At 52.4% G+C, this 20,621-nt stretch overlaps 1 protein-coding gene across 1 annotated transcript in view; it reads left to right on the top strand.

The window, feature by feature from the left end:
* The window catches only part of ZBTB40 (zinc finger and BTB domain containing 40), a 76,962-nt gene extending 56,574 nt beyond the window's left edge, over positions 1 to 20,388 (top strand). Inside the window, exons 6-18 of the mRNA XM_058718708.1 lie at positions 382 to 574; positions 3,198 to 3,334; positions 3,745 to 3,946; positions 4,302 to 4,435; positions 6,065 to 6,233; positions 6,552 to 7,019; positions 7,780 to 7,986; positions 11,775 to 11,939; positions 14,488 to 14,702; positions 15,858 to 16,020; positions 16,729 to 16,815; positions 18,000 to 18,217; positions 20,041 to 20,388. Of these exons, the coding sequence (XP_058574691.1) occupies positions 382 to 574; positions 3,198 to 3,334; positions 3,745 to 3,946; positions 4,302 to 4,435; positions 6,065 to 6,233; positions 6,552 to 7,019; positions 7,780 to 7,986; positions 11,775 to 11,939; positions 14,488 to 14,702; positions 15,858 to 16,020; positions 16,729 to 16,815; positions 18,000 to 18,217; positions 20,041 to 20,235 (2,553 nt within the window). The 3' untranslated portion in view covers positions 20,236 to 20,388. The remainder of the gene's footprint in view (positions 1 to 381; positions 575 to 3,197; positions 3,335 to 3,744; positions 3,947 to 4,301; positions 4,436 to 6,064; positions 6,234 to 6,551; positions 7,020 to 7,779; positions 7,987 to 11,774; positions 11,940 to 14,487; positions 14,703 to 15,857; positions 16,021 to 16,728; positions 16,816 to 17,999; positions 18,218 to 20,040) is intronic.
* The last annotated feature ends 233 nt before the right edge of the window (positions 20,389 to 20,621 follow it).

Genomic DNA, 20,621 nt, shown 5'->3' with positions numbered 1-20,621 from the left:
CCAGTCTGTTTCTCAGTGTCTGTGTCTGTGTCTGAACAAATCAGATCTGAAGAACAACGTGAGAGGTCCGCTACCCGCTCTGCCACATAGGCCTCGTGCAGGAATCTTCTCACAAAATGCAAACCACTGGGGGACAAAGAATGTACACAGACCTGCATTTGAGAAGGAAGGATTCTCACAGAGCTGTTTGTTTGGAGAATGCTCGGGATTTGTACTGACACAACACAAAGAAGAGACTGTGGGTACAGTGGCACTAGAGACGGCAGAGGAGGACCGGGGACGGGCGCCTCGTCCTTCCGTTTTGCTGGGCTCGCCAGCGGTGTGTTAGATGCACCGCGAATCGCTAGTAACCAGTGTCTGCCTCATTGCTTGCCGCTGCAGGTGATCCTGAATTGCTGCGAGGGCGGGACCCCCAAGGAGACCGTAGAAAAGCTGCTGCACAGAATGTCTGAAGACAAGACTCTGACTGCAGAGAGTTTGGTAAAACTCCTTCAGGCTGTGAAACCGACGTCCCCAAACTTGGGCCTTCTGCTGGAGAATTTGCAGAAATTAGCCACTTCGCCAGGCACCACAGGTATTAGTTAATTGTCGGCTCTCTGGACTGGAACCTCTCCCAGAAAATTAGAGCTTAAACACCCTTTTGGCTCCATGCTGGGGAGATGAGATAATGGTAAGAGATGCCCTCGTGAAACAGAAACTAGCTGTCAGGGATCAGTGATCCTCCATAGTTCTGGAGTGAAGATCTGGAATCTGAGAATTGCTCTTCTCCATCACGTTTCCCTCATGATGTTCCTGTGGTTCGGGGTTTGTTAAGGTGTGGTTTTTCCAGGGTTACCTCACATGGCACCCGTGAATGCCTAAGGAGCAGACGGGCTCACAGAGCGCATGGTTTTGACAAGCTGTGTTCGTAAATACAAGCAGCAAAGACTCAGATCTTGATTTTCCCACTCCCGTTTGAGTGCTGTTTGGCTCTGGCAGTCCCCCGGATTAACCTTAAGCCCCTCATGTACCTTCTGTCTGGGGGAAGTGAGTCCGTGTCCCAGCCCTTAGGATAATGGGCCAAGTCTAGCCAGTTCTCCCCTGTCCCAGAGCACTTGAAACTGACAGGGCTTTCAGAGAAAGGGTAGTTGGAAAATGAGAGAACTTTTTTCTAGCTTATAGAAATAATGAATACTTATAGACTTGAACAATTTAAAAAATAAAGAAGGAAACAACCTCGGACCCTACCACTTGATTATTTTAGTGTTAAGACATTGACCTATTTTGTCACGTTATTTTTACAATGTCGAGATATTCTGTCATATTTTATAATTTTATCATTTCCTCCAGTATACCATAAGCATTCTCCCCCACATTTCGGAAAACTCCCTGTAGCCCTATTTTTTGAAGGCTATGTAGTTTTCCATCATAAGGGTGTATATATCATGTATTACTCATGCCCTGTTAGGGGTACGTGTAGCGTAATGGTTAGGGCTATCAAGACTACCTGGGTTCGTGGGGCACCTGGGTGGCTCCGTTGATTAAGCTTCTGACTCTTGATTTTGGCTCAGGTCATGATTGCACGGTTCGTGGGATCGAGCCCCACGTTGGGCTCTGCGCTGGCAGCACAGAGCCTGCTCGGGATTCTCTGTCTGCCTCTCCCCTGCCCATGCTCACTTTCTCTCAAAATGAATTTAAAAAATAAATAAATAAACTTAAAAAAAAAAAAAGACTACCTGAGTTTGTTATCCTGACTTACTTTGTAGCTGTGTGACCCTGAGCCAACGATTTAACTTCTCTGAGCCTCATTTTCTCCTCCCTCAGATGGGGGTAAGAATGGTACCCATTACATTAATTTTTTTTTTTAATTTTTTTTTTAACGTTTTATTTATTTTTGAGATGGGGAGAGACAGAGCATGAACGAGGGAGGGTCAGAGAGAGGGAGACACAGAATCTGAAACAGGCTCCGGGCTCTGAGCTGTCAGCACAGAGCCCGACGCGGGGCTCGACCTCACGGACCGCGAGATCACTACCTGAGCCGAAGTCGGATGCCTAACCGACTGAGCCACCCAGGCGCCCCTCATTACATTAATTTTTGTGGCCACTGTGAGATAATATATGTACAATATTTAGCACGTTTATTAGCACATCATAGACACTCAGTAAATATTAAGTGTTCTGTTCATCATCATCACAAGTTATATAGTGGCAGATACTTTTGTACACAGACTTTTTCCCTTCAGAGCATTTCTTTTTTTAATTTTTATTTTTTCTTGTTTTTTAGAGAAAGAAAGTGCATACGTGCATGAATGGGGGGAAGGGCGGAGGGAGAGGGAGAGGGAGAATCTTAAGCAGGCTCCACATTTCAGCACAGAGCCTGATGCAGGGCTCGATCCCGTGACCCTAGGATCATGACCTGAGCTGAAATCGAGAGTCAACCCACTAAGCTTAACTCACTGAGCCACCCAGGTGCCTCCCCACCTCCCTTTTTTAAAGTGTTTTGAAAATTTTTTTTTTTTTTTTTTTTTAAGATTTTATTTTTAAGTAATCTCTGCACCCAACCTGTAGCTTGAACTCACAGTCCCAAGATCTAGAGTCTGGTGTTCTACCGACTGAGCCAGCCAGGCACCCCCTTCTTAAGGCATGATTCCCAGGAGTGGAGTTACTGGGCCAAAGAGGAGAATATTTGTAAAGCTAAAGGAAATGCCTGATGGTTTTTAGTTTTCTTTTAAATTAAATATAACCGTTTAAGAGAGAGTTACAGATTGGCTCAAAGGGCATATACACAAAACTTAAGTATAGCTTCACTACCAGAGTCTTGAGTCATGCCTGCTAGTGTTTTGGATTGCCGCATGGATCCTCAACCTCAGGCTCGAGGAGTAACACCCCTTAAATCTGTACCTCTGGATCTCTCTTACAAGTGCGCCTTCTAATTACCTCCCTGTTGAGCAGTCGCTAGCTTCTGCCACTGAGCGCTGACTTTTAAAGCATTAGTGGTTTTGCGACCCTGAAGCACCAAGTGCTTAAGGGTAGACCAAAGGAGATCTGAACACGTGTGTATGAGGCCCCAAGCTGGGAGCCAAATTTGCCTTCTAGAGGAGACAGAGCGCTGGCATTTCAGCTCTCTTCCTCTGTCAGCTCCCCTAACCTTGTGTAGGAGAAACCTGTAGGGGTGTTTCGTTGTCACAAACATTATTGTTTTGCTAATATCCCTGCAGTCCAAGCAAGCCCTGATGATTATGGGACTGAGCTGTTGAGACGATATCACGAAAACCTTTTGGAGATTTTCACAGACAACCAGACATTACTAAAAATGATCCCACACATGAAGGGTTTAGCCCCTGGAGAGAGAGAGGTAAGAGAAAAAGAAGGGGGGAGGGAGGGAGGGTGGGTAAAATGAGAGAAGGAAAAAAGATGAACATATATGCATACTTTAAAAATATATTTATATTACATAAATATACACACAGCCATATTGAGAAATGCTAAGGAGTCAGTAGAGGAGAAAGAAAACAAGATGATTTAATTTCTAGGGCATAGCAATAAGTTGGAAGTTGTAACTTCTGCAGTAATAAGAAAGGCATTCAGAAGGAAGTGTGAAGAACTTGGTCTTGTATAAAAGTCTCTCAGGTTGGGAGGTGGAGGATGTTGAAAAACCCCTCCCCAGAAATACGTCCACTGTAACCCAGGACCCCAACTTGCAGCTTTGCCACTTGTCTGGTGGCTAGAAAGTCCCTCACTGTATTTTTGTGCCACATTTTGAAGGTCATGGAGAAGCTTGTGAAACAGGACTCTGGCTCGGGTGGTTTCAGTTCTCTGATGTCAGCAGTTCTAGAAAAGCAGACTGTCTCTGCAACAGCCATTTGGCAACTGCTGCTGGTGGCTCAGGAGACAAAGACCTGCCCGTTGAACCTGCTCATGGAGGAAATACGAAGGGAGCCTGGTGCCGATGCTTTCTTCCGGGCAGGTAGGCTACCTGATCTCTGTCCTAGCTTTGCCCCTGGTAGAGATTATCGTCAGCCTTGCCAGAAACTAGAAAGAGCTCTCTATGGTCATCCTCCACATCCCCACCATTGGAAGTAAGGACTGGAAATTTTGTTCAAGGACATGGGGGTTTGTGAACCTTTGAAAATATGCAGAAATCTAAGCCGATATTAATTATACTGTAATTGCAGTGATGTTTGCCATTTTCCCCACTCCCAGCCCCAGGAAGAAGATCAGTGAAGTGTATTCTCACTATGAAGAGTGGAGCTGAGAAGGAGTGAAGGAAAAAATGGTGTTCATAGTTCCAGTCATGAGTTTGTAATCCTCCTTTCTTTCAGCGACCAACCCAGAAAGTGTGGCCTTAGAAGCCATGCTAAGGCATCGCAGACTGATTCTAGAGGCCATCCAACAAGGGACTGGACTCAAGTGCTTTACCGCAGAGGAGGAGCAGCTGGCAGAGGCTGTGAAGGAGGTGCGGGGGGGCGGGGGGGGGGGGGGGAGGAATGACAAACATTTTTCCAGAGAATTCTACCAGGCCTGGGATGCTCTTGTTCCTAAGAGAGACACCAAATTCCGCAGAGTGCCTGTTGCCTGCTGAGCCAACCCCTCGCGGCACCTCTTTGTTTTTTTATTCTCCCAACTCTGTGTGGCAGGTGATGTCATCCACATTTTATAGGTAAGGGAACTCAGGCTCCAAAGGGTTCCGTGGCATGTCTGGGATGCTCTGGCTGGTCAGAGTCGAAGTCAGGATTTGAACCCAGGCTCATGTGACTCAAACCTAGCTGTATTTCATTTGTCTAAACTTAGGTAAACTCAAAGGGAACCATGAGACTATGCCTCAACACGTTCTAAGGCGCAACTGCTTTCAAAGGGAGGAAAGTAAAATTGGTCTTATTACATACTCTGTTCTGGCGTCTAGGAAGAGCCAAGATAAACATAGATAGAACAAAGCTTTTGCCCATATGGGGTAGCAAATAGCGCCAGCTCATTTTCTGTAAGGCTTCTCGGTGTGGCCCGCATCCCAGAAAAACCAGGTGGGGACTAGGGGGGGATTCATGGCTGTCCAGCCCAGGATCATGTGCTTCTCCAGGGGGGAAGAATTCTAAAGGGACTGAAATTCAACTACAGGTTCACCTGTAGTGCTTTTTAATCCAAGTAGGCGTGGATGGTGTGCAGAAGGGCTGGTTTCTAGCTCTGTCCGCACCGGTGACAGCCCCACCTTGGCCTGACTCTCAGATGTGACGAAGGTGGTGCGTGTTTCTTTGGGGCTTCCAAGGAAAGATGTACCACTAGGCTCTCTCCAACTCGCCTCGTGCTTCAGGAATGGGGCTCCTGCAGTTGATGAGTTTGAGCCTCGCTAATGAGTCTCAGGCCTGCCTCCAGGGACATCAGGTTTATTTAGATAGGCTTGAAAAGAGCAGAAATAAAATGTCTTCCCGAACGAAAATTCCATTTGGCCATCTGTGGATGGTTTTAGCTTTATTTTCTCAGTGTACTGACTCTTTCTGCTGATAGCTGTAACATTCTGAAAGAGGATGGCTTTGAAATCATATTCTTGGCCTCTTTAAAGCCCCTATTTGAACCTTCTTTAAAAAGCTGAGTTTTTTCATGAAAGAAAATGTTTAAAAGGGTACATCTAAGTGTCTAAAAATGTGAGGCCACTGATCATGCAGAATCACTTCCAGACGTTGAGACAATTATGTATTATGAAAAATGATCTTGATCTTCAAGACAGAACCACCAGCTACCAAATCCTACAGCTTTCCAAGCTTTTAATATTAAGATCTAGAAAAGTTCTTTTGGAGACTCCTGGTTTCTGAGAAGATATTTCTCATAGAAAAGGCTTAATGCTTCCTTGCTTGTGCCTTCTTTGTATTTGCACATTTGTCTTGACATCTGTCTCTCTTTTTTTTTTTTTTTAATTTTGCCCATTTCCCTGTTCTTGGGGAAAAGAGGGTTCTCCACATTTATCACAAGAAATGTAAACTTGTTACAGAGAGAGCAGTGCCTTCCTGAAATCAGCTTTTTTCCCTTAAGTTGAAAACCATGGAGAAAACTGCTGATACTAACCACAAACCTTTGTCTCCTGGTATTCATTTAGATTCTGAGCATTTCCCCTGAGACAGCCAGCCCTGAAGCTTCCCTGAAAGCAGTGCTGAGCAGAGCCACGGAAAAATCTGTCGCGGCCGTTGAAATATGTTCCCTCCTGTGCAGTGTCCACAGATCTTTCCCAGGCCTGCAGCCTGTCATGCATGAGTTGGCATACACTGGTAAGGAACAGAGTGGGGTGGGGGTCCTGTCAGGCCCGCGGGTGGTTCCCCTGTTAGAGAGAAGAGGCAGTAGTTTGCACAAGAGTTCATCCATTGCTGCCTTACTCCTTCTGTATGCTCTCGGTACCTGGAGGAGTCCTAGGCTACGTGTGAAGTGATGCTCTTTACGTGTATCGGCGAGTCAGGGTGACAAGGGTATCACTTTAGAGTCTGAGGAGGGTCTCGAGTAGTCTCCAGTGTATCCTAAGAAGAAAAGTTGGGAAGCAAAGTAGAAACGCAGGAGAATTTCCAGAGCCGTGTGATTTCTCTTACATGCAGGCTTCCTTACTCAGGAAGGTGGAGAGAAGGAAAGGTGGAAAGTGAGCAGTAAATTTCCCCGCGCAGCCAACGACCGAACAGATGAGAAGGTAGCCGAGCCAGCGGAGGAAGGCTGCCGGTCTGGGAAGCAGAGCAGTCAAGGAGAGACCGGCTCCTTGCCAGAGCCACAAGCGAAAAACACGTCTGCCTCCCCCGACCCTGCCAAGAAGAGCTTCGTCTGTAAGGCCTGTGACAAAAGCTTCCATTTCTACTGCCGTCTGAAGGTGCACATGAAGCGCTGCCGGGTGGCCAAGAGCAAACAGGTGCAGTGTAAGGAGTGCAGCGAGACCAAGGAGTCTAAGAAGGAGCTGGAAAAACATCAGCTGGAGGCCCACGGTGGAGGAGGAGAGCCCGATGCCCCGAAGAAGAAGAAGAAGAGGCTTCCAGTGACATGTGACCTTTGTGGGAGAGAATTTGCCCACGCCTCAGGTACTTTGAGGCGGGCGAGGTAACTTAAGAGGGTGATAACTCTGGACATCGCAGTGTGGATTCCAGGCCTTGCGTCTCGTATGCAGTGAGGGCCGTGGACCGGCCTGGGGAACGGAGCGGGTTCCTACAGACGCAGGGTCATGTGTTGAGAAGAGCGTGAGCTTTGGCGTCAGCTCTCTTAACTTCCCCACCTGTTAGGTAGGCGCCCTGATAGCACCCGTTTTTTTGAATTGTTGTCAAGATTTAGGATAATACAGTTACACACCTGACGTGCAGTGCCTACGACAGAGTTAGGACTTCGTGAACTGTGGCCATTATTATTCAGAATAACAGCCAGCTATTTAACACTCGACTCTTAGCTTTCCACGCTGTTACTTGTTTCTCGATAATAAGTAAGTCACAGAAACCATGGGGTGTATAGCCAAAATTATTTACCCTTGTCCCAGATGTCGGGGAAACCTAATGAAACGTAAAGTGAGTTCTTGTTCCTCTGTGGCAGGCCCTATTTAAGAGAAAGAGGGGATGGGAAAGATAAACCCAGAACACTTTGTGCCTGAACCAAACAGGTGGGGCCGAGGTGACCTCTGGAGTGCTGGGCGGTGGGTGGGTGAGCAGCACGGCTGTGTGAGGTCGGAGGGAGCGTGGCCTGCTGTCCCGTGGTTCGTGCTGGGCTTCCTCTCACGGCCTGGTCTCAGACAGCGCTCTCGTGTCCTCCTGCCGGCTTCGTCACGCTGCTTACTGGTGTCCCTCTGGTCCCTAGGCATGCAGTACCACAAACTGACAGAGCACTTTGATGAGAAGCCTTTCTCCTGTGAAGAGTGTGGGGCAAAGTTTGCGGCCAATTCTACCCTGAAGAACCACCTCCGCCTTCACACTGGGGACCGCCCGTTCATGTGCAAGCACTGCCTCATGACCTTTACCCAGGCCTCTGCCCTGGCCTACCACACCAAGAAGAAGCACTCGGAAGGCAAGGCGTGGAGAATTTCTTCATTTTCCCCGCCGACTTTAACTGTATGAATTGCCTAAAAACCCGTGGATCTGGGCATGATAAAGATCTCAGGTAGCTTACAAACAGCGACCGTGCAGCCTGTGGGCACACGGATGACCAGGAGTAGTACATAGGTGCACAGGTGTGCAACACGCTCCGGTGAGAGTGTGTGAAGAGAGGCTGGCTCACCTGGGCTGGTGACTTCGTAGTTGGAATCTACATGAAGCCAGGGGTTCCTTGGGCTTCGAGGTGGAATTCAGGCGTGAGAAGAACCTTGGTTTGGCACCTGCTGTGGCGCTCGCAGCGGCAGGGGCTGAGTGATGAAGCTGGACGTCCTGTGCTCACAGAGCTGACGGTCTGGGGTGTGTCTGGGAAAGAGACAGGTGCCGTTGGAACAGGGAGTAACACCGGGGAGATGGAGGAATGAGGGAGGGGTTTCTAGTCCAGTCGGAGGGGAGGCGTGTTGTCAGAGAAGGCTCCTCGGGAGATTCTCTGCATCGTTCGGCACATTTCTGTGGAAGTGACGGTCCCACCGTCCTCTCACCCGGACTGCGGGAATAGCCACCCAACTGGCGTCCTGGCTCTCCCCTTCTCCCTGGACTGTGTTCCCGGTCCACAGCCCCAGGGATCCTTCCAAAACTAAACCATATCCTCTCCCTTCTCTGCTCAAGGCCTGTGTGCGAAGGCTGTCCGCCTCGCTTGGTGGAAAATCTGAAGGCCTTACGACAGCCTGCCAGGCTCCGTGTGACCAGGTCCCCTGGGCCCTCTCCCCTGCCCACACCCTGTTCTCTCCGCTATACCTGCCGTGGGCCCTGCATTCTTGTCCTTCCCGCTGCTCGGAATGCTTTTCATCCCTCCCCACCTCCTTCGGCTCTTTATTCACACTTCTTCCCGTGAGTCCTTTCCTGACCGCCCCGTGTGAAATCGCAGCCCCAGCCGCCCCCCCTCCCACCCCCCCACCCCCCTACCCCCACCCCCCGTTCCCCTGCGTGGCTCGTCTCCACAGTACTTGTCACCGGCCATCTTCTCTGCTTCATTAGTTTACTGTGTTTCTAGTGAGTCTCCTCCTGTCAGAATGCCAGCTCCCTGAGGGTAGGGCTGTTAGTCTTTCCCCCCACCACTGCGTATTATTGGAACTTAGAATAGTACTTAGCAAGAGTGGATAGACACTCAGTAGACATTTACTGACTGAATGACTTTCCTGAGCACGACTCCAGGTAGCAGGGGCAGAGTCACTATACACAGCCTGCTCTCGTGGAGTTTACATTCCACTGGGTAAGAGAGACCGTGAACAAAGGTGTAATACACGGTCAGATGGTAGTACTTGCCCCGACGAGAAGTAAAGCAGGGTGAGCGGCAGGAGGGCGGCAGGGCTGGGGTGGGGCGCCCTCTGTGTCGTCAGAGAAGGCCTCGATGAAATGAGGTTCGTGTGGAAACCCGAGTGAAGTGAGAGCCGGAACCGGTGGCGGATCTAGAAAAGCCTCACAGGCGCAGAACCCCCTCTCCAAGTGGGGAGGAGCCTTGCCTGTTTGAGAGACCACAGGAAACTAGAAGGGGCCAAAGCAGCCTAAACGAGACAAGAGGGTGAGAGGTAAGGCTGGACACGTTGCCAGAGGCCAGGTCTCGTAAGGGTCTTGTTTTGTTTCTTCTAAGTTGTTGTTTTTAAGTTTATTTGTTTATTCTGAGAGAGAGAGAGCACGCGTGTGCACACACACGAGTAGGGGAGGGGCAAGAGAGAGGGAAAATGGAGACCCCCCGGGCAGGCTCTGCACTGTCAACATAGAGCCTGATGTGGGGCTCGAACTCACGAACCGCAAGATCACGACCTGCGCTAAAACCAGGGGTCGGACGCTTAACCAACTGAGCCACCCAGGTGCCTGTAAGGGTCTTGTAAGTCAAGGTTGGGACCGGTTGTTATGCAGAAAGTGCTAGTTTCTATTGCTGCTGTAACAAATTACCACACACAGTGGCTTAAAACAATGCAAACGTAGTATCTTGCCATTTTAGAGGTAAGGGGGCCAAAAGAAGTTTTAACGAGCGTAGAGTCAAAATTTGGCAGGTGTGTTCCTTCTGGAGGCTCGGGGCAGAACTCGTTCCTTGTTTTCCCAGCTTCTAGAGGTTGTCTGCCTTCCCCGGCTCGTGGCCGTGGCGCTGCAACCTCTGTGTCCCTCATCCCGCCTCCTCCTCTGACCCTCCTTGCTCCCTCTTCCAAGGACCCTGGTGATTATGTTGGGCCTGCTGGCATAATCCAGGATAATCCTGTCATCTGAAGATCCTTAACTTAATCATACCTGCAAAGCCCCCTTTGTCATGTGAGGGGACACATCCCCAAGTTTCAGGGGCTAGGACGCGGACGTCCTTGAGGGCCATGATTCTACAGCAGGAAGCCATAGGACAGTTGTGAGCAGAAGATCCCTAGGATGTGACTTAGGGGTTTTGGAGTTAATTCTGGCGACTCCAGCCTGTCGGCTGTGATAGGGCAAGAGTGTGCCCGGGGAGGCGAGGTGGGCCAGTCATCTGGTGTGGAGGTGATGAGGCGCTCAGCTGGAGCTGTGCTAGGAGCGGTTGTAAAACGTTCATGTTTGAGAATGCGTTGTTGACGCCGAAGTACAGGACCCACGCCGGGCTGGGTGCCGATGTGAGGGGGGAGTTTAGGGCGGCCTGGAGTTTCTGGCTTGAGCAACTGAGTACTAGATGGTGCTGCCGTTCACTGTGGTGAGGAAGCTGGAGTGCGTGGGGGCGGGGGGTGCTGGGGTTGCTGGGGACAGGGAATTGGGAGCTGTGTCTGCAGTATCGGTTAGACCTCCAGGCGGAGAAGGAGGGTGATGGGCGGTTGGATGTGCAGGTCCGCAGTTCTGGGGAAAGCTGGGAGCCGGAGACAAAAATGTGGCCGTTGTCAGGGTACAGATGGCATCTGAGCTCCGGGATAAGGTTCTCTACGAAGTGTGAATAAGGAAGGCCAAGGGCTGAGTCCTGGGCTTCTTAATAATTCCACTCTTGATTGAAGAAACCCTTTTTTCCCTAACGAATCTTATTTCAAAGCCCCACATGTGAACGATGAACATGGCATTGATTGCTCTCGCTGAAGCAGGCCCTAGGGTTTGGGGGACCTGGACCCTTGCCTCACTGATTTCTCCACGTCTCTGTTGGCCCATATGGACATTGGAGGCACAGCTGGTCGAGTGGCTTACAGATGCCGGCGTCCGAGCCTTGCTCTGTACCTGTATTTTCTAACAGTCTTTGGCAGTCTGGTCCTTGTATTCTCATAATGTGCATGAGGAAATAGAGAAGCCAAATGATTTATAATAACTTTATAGCAAGTCAGCGGGAGAAGGCTTCCATTCTCTGAGTCCCCGTCTGTCACCTTTATGTGAAGTCGCAATTCTGCACTGTGGCTGTGGCAAGGAAGGGATCCAGACCCTGGGCATGAGGATGTACCTGGGCATGAGGACGTATCTGTTTCCTGGGAGTGGAATGAGCTCTTCCGTGCTTGGGGTGGCCTGGTTAGCAGATGGGTAGTCTGTGTGATGAGAGCTCTGTCCTCATTCCTCAGGGGAGAGAGACCACACTGTGCCATCAGCTGTGTGTGTGCCGCCGTCTGATAGAGGGGCTCAGACCTCTCACCCGGTGTGTTGCAGATTGCTTGTGGTTTAATGTCCTCTCCCAGATCATATTCCCCACCACGTGCCTTGCGATGTGATCTTGTTTTAGGAATGCCCTGAATGTTTGGTGCTGTTTCTAATGGGTAAACTCGTGTATGTTTCCAGGGAAAATGTATGCCTGCCAGTATTGTGATGCTGTGTTCGCCCAGTCCATTGAGCTGTCCCGCCACGTGAGGACCCACACCGGGGACAAGCCATATGTCTGCAGGGACTGTGGCAAGGGCTTCCGGCAAGCCAATGGCCTGTCCATCCACCTGCACACCTTTCACAGTACGTACCGAGATTGTGGAGTGGATGTCAGGCACTGGCTCTGAGAGGGCTCGTAGCAATCATGACAGAAAGTGACACTCCACCAGAGCCAGCCCCGTTTGCTGCCTTCCCCTCCCCTATTCTCCTGCAAAACCGAGTCCCTTGTTCCTATTCCAAGAAAAATCCCATTTTAACGTGTCATCGTGTAACGTCCAGGCTGTTTCCTTGTCTCCTTTTTAGCCCACCTGGTACTGCTTGGCTGACAAAGGCAAATTATGCTTGAGGGAGATCCTTGATAACAGGCTGCAGAGCACCAGAATATTCCCATTAGTCCACGGAGCTTCTCTTTCCACGCCCCCTCCCGCCCCCACTCATCTCATAGCCCTACCCGCCTTCCCCATTGGAGCGGCCGGACGCTGTCTGAGCTCATGCACACCGTTGTACGTGGTCCCTGCTCACGCCGCCCTGAAAGCCTTCTGGCCCGCGTTCTCTCTCCAGGGCTCCCCTGGCCACTTGGTCAGTGGGGTCTGCCCCCATTTTTGTCCCCTTCTACTGGCACTGATACAAAGACGTGCTACTGTTCGACACACACATAGGAGGGTACGGAAAACTCCGTCCTCATTCCGGCCTCAGGAGATGGCCAGTGTGGTGTCTGGCTGGCCACATTGCGTCTTCTCCAGCAGCAGGCGTGTGATCGACACCGTGTCCCCGGGAGTTAGGGGGAGCCGGGCTCTGAAATCACACGGGCCTGGACTTGAATCTTGACCCTGCCGTTTTCTTCCTTGAGACCTTAAGCAGATTTCTTTACCTTTCTAAGCCTCCCGTACCCCTTCTGTACATGAGAGAAAGGGATGCCGCCACCTTGGATCGCTGTGAGAGTTAGTGAGGTATCCCGTGTAAAGCGTGACACAGAAATGCTCACTAAATGCCAGATGTTATTACTGGTGATGGAAGCAGCCCTCCCAGATGCCATGTGTCACCGTCAAAACCGGTCTCTCTAGCACGTCATGCACCCTGCATACCCTTCTCCCTTCTCCCCTCCCCACCTCTGTTTCCCTTCTCCCCTCTCCTCTCCCCTCTCCCCTCCCTGCCTCTGTTTCCCACACACCAGTTTCTAGCAAACACAGGGCCTCACAAACATGTACTTAATGTCGACCCATGCAAATCTGTTATCTGCCAGCTGGCAAAGGACATTGTTGGGGCTCCTCTGTGCCCAGCCCGGGGCTGGACACTGTGGACGATGCAGGAGGTATACACAGGGCTGCCCCCTTCCCCCAAGGTGTTCCTGGGTCCCCACGTCCAGCTCGTGAGGCTCCCAGATGAGTGAGATCTGGCTTGGATCTAGTGCCATCATTTTATGTCCTTTCAGCCTTTTTGAATGCCATGCTCTTCTGGTCTCCTTTTCCTGGTAGCATTACCGGGGAGAGGGGTGAGGGCGGGACCGGTCAATTGTCAGGACGCAGAGGACCCCAAAGACTTCTGGGTCTTAGGAAGCGTCCCCGGTGGCAGGCCAGCATCCAGGCCCCTCTCCTCAACTGTTCCTTACCTGTGTCGCAGGCCTGCATCATGGCTTGCGGAGAACCGCTTCAGAGCGCCCTGACAGCAGCGTAAACTGAGATTTCAAGAGCTCATGTCCACAGGGAAACTAGTTGATGACACCGAGTGCTGCTGCGCGTCCAGATTCTTGAATTAATCTGACTCGGTGCACGTGTAGGATTGGCTCGTGGGCAAAGGATGAAAACATTCTGCCTTCCGTTGCTTTCAGAAAAAATAAACTGAAGTTTCCTGCCAAAGCGACAGCACACGTTTCCTGCATCGGTGCTAGTTCTTGTTTGTGAGGCCTCACTGCAGAGTTGGCATGTCCAGTTAAGCAGGTGGCTCGGAGCAGGGCCACGGGAATGAGAGCTGGGACTGTCACCCAGTTCAGCCATTCCCACTGGTGTCACTGCGCAGGCAGTCTGTAAGCCTTGCTTTTCCTAATCTCTAAAATAGGATGATAATAGATCCCACTCGTAGGATTATTGGGAGGATAAAGGGAGTTAATATGTGTAAGGCACTTAAAACATGTCTGTCGCATGGCACTCATTAAACATTGAAAATGTTTTCTTTCTTGAGTCTAAGGCGAGGAGCGAGGAAGCCTTCTTCCTGTCAGTCATGTGCTGACAATAAAGGAGATAGCATGCTCCGGGGAGTTTGTTGGAAATCTCTGTAGAAAACGAGAAAACTCAGAAATGCCCACCGCGAGCAGGGAACGAGCAAGGGCACTGCTCCGTGCAAAGTACTTAAGCGGAATTTAACTTGTAGGGTGTAACGTGAGGAATCGGGATGAACCGCTTGATGCCGCAGAGGTGGTTAGTACAGAGGCCTCGGGGGAGTCCCTCCTCCCGGGACGAAGGTAGGGGGCAGTCAGGTGACCACCGCACTCGCAGCTGGTCCTCAGAGTCTGCGGCCGTGCCTGACGTCTGAACGGAGTCTGGCACCTGGAGCTGCGCACAGCCCGCGTCTCACTGACTGCTGCCTGTCGTTTCTTTTCCCCTCCGCCTCTTCTCACGATGTCCCGTGGCACCAGACATAGAAGATCCCTACGACTGCAAGAAATGCCGGATGAGCTTCCCCACCCTGCAGGACCATCGCAAGCACATCCACGAGGTCCACTCCAAGGAGTACCACCCCTGCCCCACGTGCGGGAAGATCTTCAGCGCCCCTTCCATGCTGGAGCGGCACATGGTGACCCACGTCGGGGGGAAGCCCTTCAGCTGCGGGATCTGCAACAAGGCCTACCAGGTGACCTCAGGCTCTGCCAGGAGCGCCTCCCCCTGTCCCCAGGCTGCCCTCCCTCCGATCTGCCGGGAGCCCTGGAGACGCTGATGTGGCCGCTTCCCGTGAAGGATGCAGCTTGTAATTACTCAGACTCTCGAGGGTAATCTGGTCAGAGTAATGCTGTTGGGAGCTTTAATTGCCGAGAATTCCTACACCTCTTCTCTCAGGTCTCAGCCTTGTCACGAACTGAATGCTGCTTTTTCCCTGCGGACATTCACACTCTGTGGAACCCATTGACCCTGTGTGTCAAGGGATGTGAGAGTGACGATGGCTGCGTAACACTGCCTGGAACTCCCTTATCTAGCACAATTACTGGGTGGTGGTTGTTGTGTAACTCCCAGGGAAGGGGGTCTGCTTTTTCACCTTCGAATTTGGTATATGATTAAGGGGAAACCCCATATGGAACTAAAAAGAAACCACATACGAGAAACTCAACTCTAAAACTACAGAGAAAACGGTGGTTCTTGTGACAACTGTAAGATTTGGGTGTACGGAGAGAAGCACAGCTCAACAGAAATGGAGCACTAACTTTGTGCCGAGCTGGTGCTGTGACGTCAGGGTTACAGAGCTGAGTAAGGCCTGGGCTTGGCCTCTAGGAAAGCGGAACTGTAGGCACAGTGTCTCGGGGCTCTTCTGGAGCCCGGAAAGGAGTAGCAGTTGCTCATGCAGCAGGGACAACAAATGCTCCCGCTCCAGGAGGGTCTCTGCTGCTTCCCTGGGCCTCTGGGAGGCAGTGAGATACAGCCCACACACTCCAGGTGGAAGGCCAGGGTTTGGATCCTGGCCCTGCTCTATACTAAATCATATGACGTTGGGCAAATCATTTAGCCCCTCTGTGCCTCAGCTTGCACCTCGCTAGAAAGGTTCTGGCCTCTCTCTCATAGGCTTGTTGTGAGGGGTGAGAGTTTCTGAAGGGCCAGGCTGAGCCCTGCCCCATAGTAGCCTCTTGGCAAATACACAGGTGCCTTGTTCCCCAGCCTTTCCTCTCGCATGGGCTCTCGGTGTGACAGGTAAGAGTGTGGGTCTAGGCCCATAAGCTCATTTGTCTCACGAGGGCCTGGTGAACTCTCCAGCTTGTTGGAACGTTCCAAGACTTAACATTTGCCGTATTCCTTGCAGCAATTGTCTGGTTTGTGGTACCACAACCGGACCCACCACCCTGATGTGTTTGCCGCTCAGAATCATCGATCTTCCAAATTTTCATCGCTCCAGTGCGGCTCCTGTGACAAGACCTTTTCCAACACCGTCGAACACAAGAAGCACATCAAAGCAGAGCATGCAGGTGAAGTTCGGGTGCCTGTAGACGGGGTGGGAGCTGACGGGTGGAGTGGCTCGATGACAGCATCCTGAGCTCTGTCCACAACCCCAACTTCCGGGGCTGTGGTGTGGTGTGGCGTGGCAACTGCCTTCGTTCTGTCCCAGCACACCACCGCACTGGCCCGTCGGTAACGGTAAGCAGCAGCTTGAGTGGCTGTGGTTTTCAAACCCAGAGGCGTGGAGCACCGTAAGCTCCTATGGGCCCCTGAGCAACAGTGGTTCATCATGGTACCCGGGAAGTGGTGGACGGGCTTGGGTGGACTCCTGACTCTGGCACTGATCGGCTGCGTGGCCTCGGCCGGTGACCGCTCTCTTCTGAGCCAGATTCCTTCCCTTCAGAAAGTTCTTAATACCTCCCTCGCAGGTCAGTCTGCGGGGTAATCACTGCGGGCTTGAAGCATCTCCTGTGTGTGAGGCGCACACTGAGCTCTGGTGGGTGCCTTCTCCTTCCCCTCTCACGGCAGCCCTGCTTTCCTCCGGGCGGCCCGTTCTGATCTGGTGCTCTTTACACTAGACCGCACTAACAGGTTGTAGGCACGAGGTTCCCCGGGGAGACGGGGAGACGCTGGCTAAGTGTTCGCCGTCACTGCCACCCCCAGCCCTGTGCCTCTCCGGCCCGAGAGGGCCGTCCTCTTGTTTGTTCCCAGCACCTCTTTCCTTGTGTGCCCCGCAGATGCGAAGTTCCACGAGTGTGACCAGTGTAAGGAGCTCTTCCCCACACCGGCTTTGCTGCAGGTTCATATCAAGTGCCAGCATTCAGGTCAGTGCCCCTTCCACGATGTTCCTGGGCCCCGCCGCCCCGGGGATGCTCTTCTCCACCGTCCACGGCTGTGCGGTGTGTGGTCCAGGACCCTTAATCACCGTGTGCCTCAGTTTCCTCATCTATCAAACGGGGACAATCGTAGTGCCTCCTTCCTCACGGCGTAACCGCAAACTGAATGTGTTCGTACCCAGGGAACACGGGAGGCGCGACCCCGGTGAGCATCCCTCAAGCGCCACTGTGGCTATCGTAGTCGGGGCCGTGTCTCATCATACCTGAAATGCTAGTTTTTAATGAGCCATTAAGAAAGAAACACTGCTGCCAATTAAACTATACTTAGTTGTCACTTAGAATTTGCAGGCCATTCTCAGTGCCGTTTGGGACTTAATGTGACAGAGGCTGTACGCACTCCTGTGTGTGCACGTCGGGAGGAAGGTAGACAGAAATTACCGTGAGCAGCCGCTTCTCAGAGTAGCTCTCAGTTTGACCGCCAGGGTATGTGTCGTCGTGCGTGATGTCTACTCCGCATCAGCAGCACTGGGGACGGACACACGCAGGCCGTCGGTGTTGGTCCCCTGAGCGTTAGGGAAGACTAGCCCCTTTGTCCTGCTCTGGGGATGTAGCTGAGCGTCCACCGCTTACCGCGTCCCTCCTCAGCCATTTGGTTCCTGTGAGCCAGCAACGTGCGCTGCTCCCGTCTCGGGGGTTTCCTTCGAAGCCCTGGACGCACACTCCGCAGGGCTTGGTGCCGCCACCTTAGACGTCCGTCCCTGTGCAGCCGTTGGTAATTGTACGTCACCCGCCGCCTGGCCCGCAGCAGTCGTGAGATGCCGTTGGCTCCGTGTCAGGGATGTTAAAACGTGCTTCTGGGACCTGATGAAGTGTAGTATCGTCCGCACCCTTACCTGCAGTTGAGTGAAGAATGGGCTTCAGCAGAGGCACTTGGAGCCTGAATCTGGTGCTGTGCTGCAGAGCCCCTCACCTGCGTGGGGCCCGTTCCTGTATCTTTCACGTTGCGTTCCTTTTCCTAAAGAGGATCCCCCAAAGCTACAAGCTTCAGGCCCCTCAGAACCTACATCTGCGTCTGCACCTTGATCCCGGCCGCGCGGCCTCTCCCCTGTGCCTGCTCTTCCTTCTCTCAGTCGTTCCACCCACAGCCCGTCCTCTGTGTCCCCCTCTTCCAGGGTCGCAGCCGTTCAGGTGCTTGTACTGTGCGGCTACTTTCCGCTTCCCGGGAGCACTGCAACACCACGTCACCACGGAGCACTTCAAGCAGTCAGAGAGCACCTTCCCCTGTGAGCTCTGCGGGGAGCTCTTCACCTCGCAGGCCCAGCTTGATGGCCACTTGGAATCTGAACACCCAAAGGTGACGGGCTCTGAGACTCAAGCAGCAGCCTCACAGGTGGGGCAGGTGATGCTGGGGCCTTCGGATATGAGGGTGCTAACACGAGGTTCCTAAGGCTTCTCTAGAGGCAGCTCTGTCATGCCACCCGGCCTTTCTTTCCGGCTCCCAAAGGGTCCCATGAGTAATTATACTCACGACCAAGAGGGCCTTGTAGAAGAGTCTCTCTGGACCTCTTAACCAAACAAAACAGAAAATTCTAGTCTCCTGGCGAACACATGCAGATGGCCCCTGGGTAGAGGGATCCTGGAACGAGAATTTCCACAAGCACAACAAGCTTGGTTTCTCCTCATTCACACACTCCCCATCTTCTGCAAAACACCCTGGGGTACGGCAGGAGCTGCGGGAGGCCTCAGAGAAGAGGGGGTGAGCTCTCTGTCGGGACCCCTGCCGTTGAAGCCTGAGACCAACCACCTTCAGGGCCAGAGACACGTTCGAAACACATTGGGTGTGTCAGGGCCATTCACCTTTCCCGGGGGGAAGCTCGCCTCTTCTGATGTTTCAAAACTAAGCTTGCTCCAGCCCCTGTCTGTGTCCCTGGTCCTCTTCCTGCTCTTCCTGTCTTCTCCAGCGAGGGTGGGTAGAGGAGGAAAAGAAACCCAGTTCTGTCGATCGTCTGTGGGTGGACTGGAACGGAAGCATTAACTGCTTGAACGGTCCTGCTGTCCAGCCCCACAGATGAGTCCTTTGTGAGCCGTGTTCTTACGGGCCTCTGTGCGAGCAGAGACCAAGGCAGGTGGGCAGGCTCCAGGGAAGTCCCTGCTGCTGTGTCACCCAGGATGGCTCTGCTTTGATCTTTTTTATATACTAGGATTTTATATACTAGGATTCTTGGTAAGTTATGATGTCTTATGAGGAGGGGGAAGAAAAAGGTTTCTGTTGCTAAAGAATAAGGAGAAACAGTTTGAAAACTGCTATCCCGGGTGATTTTTTATTAGACCTCAGAATTAGTCCCCTCACCCCCACAGCACAGACAGGTGACTGAGCTTGGCCTCCCCTGCTCTGCCCCCTCAGGTCTAGCGCTCTGCTCCTCACTCCGGGCTGATTCTCAAGAGCCAGGGTGGCTGTGCCCACTATGGGCTCTCTGGTTTCAGAGTATCAGGGGGCACCAAGCTGTCCCGAGCTCCACAGGCCACGAGCATCAGCGTGGAGGTCCGGGCGGGAAATGGGTGTTTCGCCACAGACTGGCTCTCCCTGGGATGGGAAGGCCGTCTGGAACAGGTGACCCGGATTTGGAAGACGTCCGTGTGGCCTTGGAGGGGGGCTGCCAGCCTGGGGAGGCAAACGAGGGATCTGACGGAAGTCACATTTCCTCCGCTCGTCCCTGCTCCCAAGTTCTGTAGCCACACAGCCTCCAAGGAAGGCTCTTTGCCTGACTGAGGGCCAGAGACACTGCCTTTGGCAAGCCAAGGCTTCCGATCAGTCTTTCCGTTTCCGTGGTCAAGCCTGAGACCGGCCACCTTCAGTAGCATTCCTTTCAGTGGCATTCCCCTCCGCAGCGTGATCCTCGAGACAGGAAAACCCAGTGTAAGAAACTGAGCCCGTGTTCACCGGTGGGTAATCACAGAGTCCGGGCACCCTGAGATGGCGTACTGAGCTAAATTATAGCAATTTAGCACACGGAGTTATTTAAATTGTTTGCCTGCCTTCTCTTTTGCATCGCTGCTGTGTTAGACTTGCCTCTTCCCATTAGGCACATGTAATTGCTCTCCTCAGGTGAAAACATAAATATCATCATTACAGCATGAGACGAAAACCACGTAAATTCTGGGGAGCCCACTGTGGACACTGCCCAGAGCCGTCTCGCGGTCTTTCCCTTTCAGGTGATCCAAACCCCAGAGCCGGCGGCCCCGACAGAGCAGGTGATCACCTTGGAGGAGACCCAGCTTGCTGGGTCACAGGTGTTTGTGACCTTGCCGGATTCACAGACGTCTCAGACCAGCTCTGAGCTTGTGGCGGTGACCGTGGAGGATTTGCTAGATGGTACCGTGACCCTCATCTGTGGCGAGGCCAAGTGAGTGGCTGCCCATCCAGGGGAGGGCCCTGCGTTTGCCGCAGAGAGAACGCTCCGCAGCTTTGCCCTTTGCCCTCCGCCCCCGGCTGGCCCGAGTAGTGGGCATCTTAGCCTCCACCAACTGGAACACTCTCGCTTCGGTCTCATAGAACCAACAGTGCTGCCCTTCAGAGGGGACGGGCCTACTGCAGTGGCCTCTGTGATGAGCAGTGGGACGGGAGCTGGTGGCCAGGGCACCAGAGAGGGGCTCTGTGCCGGCAGCCTTCCCTGCAGAATGGCAGGTGCCTGTGGGACGGCGGTCACATATCGGGGGCAGCCTTCCCTGTGCAGAATGGCAGGGGTGTGGGGGACAGTGGCCCACAGATCGGGGCTGCCGGTGCCTTCTGGCCG

This window comes from Neofelis nebulosa, chromosome 2, assembly GCF_028018385.1.
Source record: "Neofelis nebulosa isolate mNeoNeb1 chromosome 2, mNeoNeb1.pri, whole genome shotgun sequence".
NCBI classification, from domain to species: Eukaryota; Metazoa; Chordata; class Mammalia; order Carnivora; family Felidae; genus Neofelis; species Neofelis nebulosa.
This window is presented reverse-complemented; position numbering and strand designations above follow the sequence as displayed.